This window comes from Malus domestica, chromosome 04, assembly GCF_042453785.1.
Source record: "Malus domestica chromosome 04, GDT2T_hap1".
NCBI lineage: Eukaryota > Viridiplantae > Streptophyta > Magnoliopsida > Rosales > Rosaceae > Malus > Malus domestica.
This window is the reverse complement of record NC_091664.1, coordinates 6803507-6814131: the sequence shown is the minus strand read 5'-3', so window position 1 is coordinate 6814131 and position 10625 is coordinate 6803507. Positions and strand designations below refer to the sequence as shown.

Sequence of the window (10625 nt, the reverse complement as noted above, 5' to 3'; positions counted from 1 at the left end):
TTAGTATAGGGTTTGCTTTAGTTTTTTCTCTATATAAGGATCTCTTTGTATTTGGTATTTTCATCTATCAATAAAGCTATGTTTTTCCGGTATACTTTTCTACTTGGTATCAGAGCAAGGTTGCTATCTCGGGAACCACCGTGCCGTTCGCCTGATTAGCCACCATCGCACCAGATCACTCCGCACCGCTGCACCTATATGGACTCCTCCGACTGCAACCTACCTGAACCGGTTTGAGTTGTACCTGCTCGGATCAGTCTGCATCAGTTGCATCTTGATTTTGCATCAGTCTGCTCAGATCAGTCTGGATTTGTTTGCATCAATCTGCATCTGCACCAGGTATCGTGTTCCTTATTCCTCAATATTGTCATGGCATCTGCAAAGGACGATTCCTTACAAGCTATTGGTGTGAAATTGAATGGAAATAATTATGTGTATTGGGCATATGTGATGAAGAATTTTTGATTGGAAAAGGTTTGTGGGGCTATGTTTCTGAAATGATTTCTTTTCCAAATAACCCTAAAGATGAGAAACATGTTGAATTGGTTGCTGCATGGGAGATGAATAATTCAAAGATTATTACTTGGATTAATAATTCTGTTGATTTGGCTATTGAAATGCAACTGGCTAAGTTCTCAACGTATAAGGAAGTTTGGGATCACTTGGCAAAGTTGTATACCAAGGCCAATTTTGCTAAGAGGTATCAATTGGAAATGGAGATTCGTACAATCCAGCAAGGTGATAAGAGTATTCAAGTGTTTTACAATGAACTGACCAATTTTTGGGATCAACTTGCATTAACTGAGCCTGAAGAACTCGGCATTGTCAAGCTCTATTGTAAATATAGAGAAGAACAACGTCTTGTTCAATTTCTAATGCCTCTTCGGGATGAGTTCGAGACACTCTGTAGCTCCATCCTTCATCGAACTCCTCTTCCATCTGTTGATTCTATTCTTAATGAGTTACAAGCAGAAGAAGTTCGTGTGCAGTCGCATAGGCTCTCTTCATCGTCGTCAAATACTTCAGCATTTGCTGCAGCAAGGTCTCGTAAGGTTGCTATGGATGAGTGTTCTTATTGTAAAGGGAAAGGTCATTGGAAATCCCAATGTCCTAAGTTGTCTCAGCAACATGATCTTCCACAAAAAGGAGGAGCAGCTGCTGTTTTGCATATTGAAACTGATTCAAAATCTGAATCTAGGAAGGATGATTGGACATGGTAGTTTGAAGTTGGCATCGGCATTGACATGGTTGTGTTTTGAAGTTGGCATCAGCATTGACATGGTTATCGGCATTGACATGGTTGTGTTTTGAAGTTGGCATCGACATTAGCATGGTTGTGTTTTTCGCATCGGCATTGGCACTGGAATTTGGAGTCTTGCATCCACATCTACTTTGGCAAACCCATGTCATGTACCGCCATGACTTCTATATATCTCTCCTCCTTTGTCTTTTTCTCTCGGTCTCTCTCATCCTCGAGTCTCTCATATCTCCCACAAACTTTCTCACCCTCTTGCGTTCCTGAGTAAACACAATCGACCAAACCATTTTTCTAGCAACCTAACGATAACCAAATCACCATTGATGCACTCCCCTCAGCCCCAGAAACGTGAATTCGACTTTGGTTTCTTGAAATTTCGTGCCTAGACACGAGTTGATGTCCTTCGGTTTGACGAGACTTTTTCGAAGATTTTCTTGCCGATTCCAACCAAGATGAGACCTCTAGTCACACCAATGTGTTCATCTCATTGAGTAGTTGAATTTTCATATATGTATGCATGATTTGGTGGAGAAATGACAAAGTGCAAAGCATTTGAAATTTTCTTGTTTATCGACGATTTCTACAAATTCCAGCGAGTTCGACGACGACGGACGGCGACCGAAGGAAAAAGGAAAATTCCGTTAACTATCCATAATATTCCTGATGACGCTAGGTTATAGTGACACTTTCTATTAGATTAAACGAAATATATTTCATTTCAAGGATGAAATATTCCATTCCGAGGACAAAAAATTCGAGTCAATCCTAACCCTGCACTTGACGGCGTGTGGCCGACGTACGTTGGCACGTGTGGCCAACGCCTGACTAGCTCATCACTGCGAGTGGTGGCGGCCTGGGGCTAGTGACCCAAAATGTCTTTCTAGCTTATTTCAACGCCCTGAATCTAGTTTTTTAGCATCCTTTTAGTGTATTTCCAATGTTTTAGCCTAGTTTTGTAGTTGGCCACCAAATAAACTTCTAATTGGCAGAGATCCAATCTTGACGAAATTTTAGTATGTTGTTCTAGAAGAATAATGAGTCATTTACAGATAGAAAATCCAACGTGCGGATCTTCCGGATTGAATAATGTAGGATTGTTGACCCCACCTTTGACCTTTAACTGAGGTCTGACTTTTGGTCAGCATGCCCAAATCACTCTAGAACACAATAGTTAACATGTACAACGTAGAGTTACGTATTCTATCACTAGAATTATGTGATGAGACTTTATCTGTGTTCTAGCGGTGATTGTACGTGAGGGCCTTGATCGTTGTTCGAAGGTGCTTTAGCGAAAATTGCAAAGCGAGTGACTTTAATATATCTAGTATCGATTTTGTTGAGTAGTCTGAAATCCCTCTTCCTTTTTTGTTCCATTTAGTGGTCTAGAACTAGATCTTCGTTGAATTTCGTTGAGTGGTCTGGGATCCCACCCCTTGTCTTCATTTGATCTTTGCAGTCGATCTAGAATGTGGAACCTTAGGAGCTATAGGTTTCGGCCGAACTATGTCGCTCTAACCTAAGTTCTCAATTTACGTATATATCAGAAATTTTAGAAACTTTGTGGTTTGATTAGGTTACCCCTATATCTTTCCTTGTATTTGTTTTGGACTTTTTTTTTTTGGGAGCCTGGGGGCGTTGTCCCTAGTAAGGGTTGGTTATTTTTGTTGACCAATTGTTGTAAAAATTGTGAATTTCAATGTTAGTATTTCGTTGTGTATCTCGCTTGTATTTCCCCGTATCTCTACACCCGTGCATCACTTGTCGATCTTAGACGTATGTTGGGATCGTTCCGTAACAACTAACTATTTTTTTCTTTCAATTCCATAATAATTTGGTGTCGAATTCGTCATCCACGAAAATTGACATTAGTCAAATGCTATTCTTAGACTCATCATGTGCAAAAGTTCATACCAACTGTTCAAAATATAAAAGCTTTAAGCTTCGTTTATCCAAACACAGAATATATCATAATTTTGGGTAAAATTTTGGACATGAGTGTACATTGGATTTTCAACAATCCAATTCATCTCATATAATAGAAATTTGTTTATGAACTTTTTTATTACGTTAAGTGATGGAAGAATCTTACTAGACTAGTGTTAGATTTCTACCATGACAAATATATTCTTATTTTGTTTTAATTTTCTTTAAAAAACTATTATTATGCATTTACATTATTTACAATTTTGCGGATTATACGAATTAGGATAATGAGATTGACTTTCAAGGTTTATATGGTATAGCTTTTGATATAAAATTTGGTGGATATGTACAAGCATATATATTTAGAAATTAAACTTGTCATTAGGAATAACTATATTAGGTATGAATTAGGTTTTTTCAACATATTAAGGTAGTCACTAAACATGTATAGATATTTCTTTTAAATGATTCATGCATAGATATTTCTTTTAAGTGATTTACTCAGCACGTAAGCTTTTAGTCAGCATATATTAACATGTATCTACCAATATTAAAATAATAATTGACCTTCTATAAATTCATAGATTGTGATTAAATTTCAAATCTATCCCCCATTGGTCAATATTAAATAGAGAGCCTTTTGGACCACTATATATACTAGGTTATTGGTGCATACATTTCAGATGCTCTATGAAAATCAAATTGTTTTCTTTGGTTTGATATAGTTGGAGGTAAATTCTAGTCGGTCCATGATTTACCAAGAAGCTAATCAGAAAGTTTGCACCTCAACTTAGCTTCCTGGTAAATCATGGATTCGATTAGAGCTTGATTCCATGTAAAAGTTACGTAGTAATGAAGATGAATTCTAGTTGGTTAGCGATTTACCAAAAAATTGTTGGAATAATATGCTATAAGTTTTTTGGTAAATCGTTGTTCAACTAGACCTCAGTTTTTCAAGAAGATGGAACATGACGATCACAAGGCTTCCGCCAAATACGTCAACCTTTTTCCCTATTTTTTGTTTGTTTGTTATTATTCCATCTTGTTTTCATTTTACTATCAATTTGCCGTTCTTGTTATATTGTTGCCTCTTTATCTTGAATGGTGAGGAAAAATGAGTTCTATATGAAGGCCGGTGACTTGGAAATAGACACATTTCAGAGGTGTATAATATATGACCGACCATTTCAACATGAACAAACCGGGCAAGTAATTCCACTCGTGCACTTGCCAAATAGTTCACAAATTCTTCAAATTGATGAACAATCAAAGGTGGAATCGCTTCCAACAAAAGCTCAATCTATCACCAAAAAGACCATATTTGGTTACAAAGTTCTAAAATGAGCTAGTCGGGTAGCAGGCAAAGTCTTAGCGTTAAGAGGCTTAGGCGTTTTTTTTTTTAACTAAATTTATAACATAACAATTAAAATATGTAAATATATGTTTCATTGCAATTAAAAAAAATATTTTCTATTTGAAAACAAAATGTAAAATGAAGGATATATCAATTATAAAGAATTAGACGAACCTCACACACTATGTGTACATAAAAGATTTAACAAGAAAAAAAATATATATATATATATATATGGAAGATAGAGAAATTGATGAGAAATGTGAAAAAGAGAGGGAGAGAAAGAGAACGTGGGAGAGAGTTTTATTTCTTATTTTTTAAATTAGAGACATGACTAATGATTTGATAATATGTGGTGGAGGAAGAAAAAGGAACAAGAAAGTTTATTTTGTGAGAAACTATTTTAATGCTCATGGTTTTTATTTTCCAATATTTTCTCTCAACTACGTATGAAAAGGTATAATACTATTTTTCTTAGTTTTTTTATTAACAAAGAATGTTCTATTATTAGGTAGTATAGATATAGACAATTCAGGATAAAAGGTTAATGTTTTAAAAACAAGATAAATGAGAGCTTTTAGACTCGGTTCTCGCCAAAGACGAATTTGAATCACATTATTGCTAGCCCATTATGAGACTTAGCCTACTACCTCACTTCCTTAGTGTAGATAATATCGTTTGTTAAAAAAAAACTAATAAAAACAAAAAATAATAGTATAAAATAGGAAAAATTATACAGAGTATACTTTTAATACTTAATTGTGTATTGAGTCAACACTTTTTTAACATTACAAGGAGAGAAAAAAGTTAATACATGTGAAATATGACATCATTACCTTTTTTTTCTCTGGAGTGTAAGTTACAAAATTAGTAGAAAAGTTTTTTCACACTTTTATCTCTTCATCTATTGCTCTATGCCAAGTGGTGTTCCCTACCAATAGAAATTTGACATCTAAATCTTCTTTTATCCCTTTTTAATCAAACAAATTCTTAAAAGTTGGAATTCCAATAGTCAAACAAAAACTAAAGGATGTTCCCCATCAAGCGCTTTTGCAACTTACTTTCGAAATCCATCATATTTCCTATTCTACTTCGAATTCAATCTTGTTTGCCCAGCACTCACCCTCTACTTTTGAATTGAAAACCGCAATCTAAAAAGAGAGGAAAACACTAACAGAGGTGAACGTCTAAATCCCAAAGCATGCCGCGCCCAAACCAGATTATCTCTCTCTTTCTCACGTTTTCATTTTTTGGGTGCTGGTAAATTTTGTGATGATTTCTGAATTAGTGAAAAGATTTACAAAATGAGTAATTGGTAATGACGGAAAGAGTTGACGGTGGAAATACAACTCCGTTAAATTAATTTGTTTTCCATCAACAATTCAGCATCTCAATTTTTAAGAATTAAAGATATAAAATAATATTTAGATGGCAAATTTTAATTGGTGGGAAGACCACCTGACTTTTGTGCCAGGAACTGGCGCGAAATATATAAGCACACAAATTAAACCCTCTTTTGACAATTGTAGTATATGTATAAGTAGGGATCGTTCTGGACCGGGGATTAGGAGGGATTGCTAATCTAAACTAAACTGACTTACAAAAAGAAACTTAAAAACACTTAACTAGACTCTATAGACTCAAAGCACTTAAAAACACAAACAAAACAGAAATTTAACACTTTGAAACAAGAAAGTAAAAAGGGGATTTTGGTTTGGATGAATTTGAAATAAACAAACAAGTTATAAAACTAGGCAGATTATAAAATGAATTTGAGAAATAAAATTATGGATGGATTAGTTAGAGGTCCGTTCTTCACACATGACACACTTGTATATGAATTGATTTCCAATTGCTTTTCAATAAACTATGATGCTCAACACCCCAGATTAATTAGGTACGCTTAAATTAATCCTCAGATTTTCCTAATTCCATTGAATTGGATGATTGCATACAACAACCCAAAGCATTCCCCACAAGTTCTCTACATGAATTGCATAATAGAGATACAAGCAAGAATCATTAAGTTCTATGAAAATCATAAGCATTGACGAAACACTTGTAACTATGAATTGCATGAAACTTATGCCAAGAATTCAATTAACGCGATTGTGATAAACAACCTTCACTACTCATGAATATAAACTTGTAACTATTAGGTGAAACTCATTTATATTCTAGCATCTAATTCATGCATGAAAACTAAGTATGCATCCTTAATAAACATACAAGAATCAGTTATGAATAAAATAGATAATTGAATTGCAATCACAACTTATCAAATCACAATTGGAAGAAATCAATTTAAATCTCAAGCATGTTCATGGCTTCAAACTTCCCCCTAACTAAATAGGGGTTTAGCCACTCATACTTACAAAGCAAAGATAAACAAATTTAAACATTGAAAACAAAAGAAAGAAAACACCTAAAAACGCTCTAACAATCCAATTTGAATGGCAAGCACGTCCAAGCGTCCTCCTTCTTCTCTTTGTAGCGGCACAAGGTGTGGTTTGATGGATGAGTGGTAAATTATGGTGGTGGATGGATATTAGGTGAGTTATGGTGAAGGGTGGATGGGTGTATTGTGTTCTCTTTGGTTTTCTTCCCCCTTGTTATGGTGAAGGGTGGATGTATTTATAGGCTAGGGAGATGACCACCATCTAATTAAGGTGGTAGTGATGAGTGTTGTGGTAATGAGTGGATGTAATGGGTGTGGTGGATGAGTGTTTGGTAATGAGTGGATGTAATGGGTGTGGTGGATGAGTGTGTGATGTCCATGTTTCCCTTTACATTTGCACACACATGACCTCCATCATTTCAACCACAAATCAACCCATTTTCTACCCATGTGTGTGTGTTTCCTTTGCCCATGTGTGTGTGTTTTTCCTTTGCATTTGCACACACATGTTCTTCATTATTTCAGCCAACAATCCACCCATTTTCTGCCCATGTCAAACTGTCCATGCCTTGCCTTTCTCTTTGTGTGTGTGCTGTCCATGTTTCTGAACCTTTCAGTGTTAAAATGCCCATAACGTCTTCTAGAAAAATGATATTAACAATCTGTAAATTGCTCCAGAAAGTAGACATCCGTAGCTTTCCTAGCATATAAGGCTCATTTTCTCATTCATTCTGAGCTGTTCGTAACATGCTTTCAAAGTCAGCTAATCTGCACAGGCAGTTTTGACGAATTTGTTACTTAATAATTCACTTGTGCTACTTTTCTTTTCTTTGCTTGATAAATCACACAAAACACAAAAACATAGTAAATAGCTCAAAAATATAAGGAACTAACTAAGAAAAGACAAGTGAATTTTATGTAAAATATATATAAATATGAGCTTATCAGGAACCCCAAAAAATTTCTCCACACTGAGCTCACGTTTCTGTCTTCGGATGAATCGATATTGATATTATCGATAAATGGTTTTGGTTTGGGGTACTATTCAGGCAATAAGCATTGCTAAGAGATCCAATAAATGGTGTGGGTTTATAGTCACAATTTTAAAGAAACTTTGGTTGAACTAATTCTGCAAAAATGGTCAAAGATGAGTTAAAATAATTCTACAAAAATGGTCAAGACTTATTGAACTGATTCTGCAAAAATGGTCGATGACGGATTGAACTAATTCTGGAATAATTGTTGAAGACGGGTTGAACTTATTCTGCAAAAATGATCGATGATGAGTTGAACTGATTCTGCAAAATGGTGAGTTTAATTGATTCTGCAAAAATGGTTGATGACTGATTGAACTGATTCTGCAAAAATGGTCGATGACTGATTAAACTGATTATGCAAAAGATGTCGAGAACGGGTTGAATTGATTATGCAAAAATGGTCAAAGACGGGTTGAACTTATTCTGTAAAAATGGTGGTGGACAAGTTGAACTGATTCTGCAAAAAATGTGGGTTAAATTGATTATGCAAAAATGATCGATGACTGATTGAACTGATTCTACAAAAAATGTCGAGGACGAGTTGACCTGTTTCTGCGAAAATGGTTGAAGATTGATTGAACTAATTCTACAGAAATAGTGGAGGATGGGTTGAGTTTATGGTACATATTAATTTTATTAGAGTTGTGAAGGCTGAGTTCTATAACAGCCCTAAAGCCTTAAGGCCTCGTTTGGTAACTCGGACTGTATTGACTATTTAAATCGGATAGGATAATTTATCATCGGATAGTACTGACTAAATTAATCAAGTGTTTGGTGCATTACCGGACTAAAGACTGACTATTTAATACTGTGCTTGTAAAAGGTTTTCCATATTGTTATTTTTTGTTTGTCCATTGCACAGACAATAATAAAAATAAAAAAATAAAGGAATGAAAATGGAAAACCCTGGTTGTCCTCTTCCTTTATTCATATCTTTTCCACCGGTAAACCCCACTGATAGACCTTCCAATCCAATGAACCCGACCTCCTAGTTTCTTATACCACTCTACAAGAAATGGATTAAAAGCTCCAGAGAATGGCAAAAAAGAAAAAAAATCAAGATGGTTCGCTTTTAAATTGAACCCTTTTGTTAGGACCACATTGTTTGAGGGCCTATTAGCTCTTTCTCTCAACCCATACTTGTTAACCCACAACTATGTTTGGCTCAAAGCCAGCCTGTTTGGAGCTAGGGTTTCCCTTTTAGTTGAATATAAATAATGTAGTGTACTCTGTTAAGGGATATGATGAATGAAATGTGTCTCCTTTCCTTTTGAATCTCATTACTTTTCCTTTCTCTTTTACTATTCCTGCATTGTTCCTTCGATTTCTAGCTTTCTGCTATCTGGGACCAATTAGGCGTACCAATTGGTATCAGAGCCCGTCAATTCGATAGGCAAAAACACCCAGTCCACCACCTCTTCTGATCCAGATGCGGTCGATGCCGCTATAGATGGTTGCCAGGATCACATTCGCACCCAGGTGGAGGGTCTCTCCGATTCTATTGAAGCCCTTGAAACGCAACACCAGAACCTCCAGAAATTATTTGACCTCATGACCACCTCGAATGCAACCTTTCAAAACATAGTAACCTCCCAGTTTGCAGCGTTTCAAACACTCACGCTCGACAAATTTCGTCTTCTCAAATCTGGGCTTCCTCCCCTCCAAACCACCACTACCCCAACCCCAACACCATCCCCAATGACTACTAGACCAACCACACCCATACCCACCACCTCTATCCATTCCCTTTTTGCACCACCGACAACTACATACACAAGTTTAGGTCTTTCTAACCCACCCTCCCCTAGCCTTGCTCCACTACCCCCATACTTATCATCCACCCGCCCCACCCCGTCCCCCACAACCATAACCAGTAGCCCAGTTTTTTCCCAGCAACCATCCCCATCATCTTCTTTTTTTCCCCAAACCCAATTTCCCATATCCCATCTTAACCCCATTCATTCTATGTCTTACCTTCAACAACGCCATCTCCCTCCCACACTCAACCACACATAATACCCTCCCAACATCACCAACCCCCTCATTTTAGAACAATCAAAATGGAGTTACCACGTTTTAATGGGGATGACCCATATGGGTGGCTGGCCATGGCCGAAAGATACCTAAACTACTATGAGGTTCCACATAATCAGTGGGTCTTGGTGGTTGCTTGTAACTTTAGGGCTGATGCCTCTATTTGGATGCAAGGGTTCGAACAACGGCATGGCAGAGAGAACTAGAGTTTCTTTGTCGACTTATTACTTCAACGTTTTGGGGGTGGTGATCAAGCGAATATTGAATCACAGCTCTCTCACATTCAGCAAAAAGGCACCGTGGACGAATACATCTTCGAATTCACTAAATTGTCTTGTAGGGTGATTGATTGGACAGAAAATCAGTTGAAACATGTTTTCCTTAGGGGATTACGTGACGACATTCGTCACGACGTCCTAGCTCTCGAACCTGACTCTCTCCACCAAGCCCAAAAGCTAGCCAAAATCTTTAAGACCAAAAACCAAGCCAAACGTTATACCCGTCCTCATTTCTCTCGTCCTTCCCATCCTCATCCTTTTCGAGGCCCACCATTCCTTCCACCACACCACCTATCACAGTTCCTCCCCATCCACCCCACCACCCTACGGCACCCTTCAAACG

General features: G+C 36.9%; 1 protein-coding gene across 1 annotated transcript; it reads left to right on the top strand.

Moving 5' to 3' along the window:
* The first annotated feature begins 497 nt into the window (after positions 1-497).
* On the top strand, positions 498-1220 carry LOC139194957 (uncharacterized). Its single transcript, XM_070820121.1, has one exon. It carries the CDS (start codon positions 498-500, stop codon positions 1218-1220), a length of 723 nt encoding a protein of 240 aa, XP_070676222.1.
* The last annotated feature ends 9405 nt before the right edge of the window (positions 1221-10625 follow it).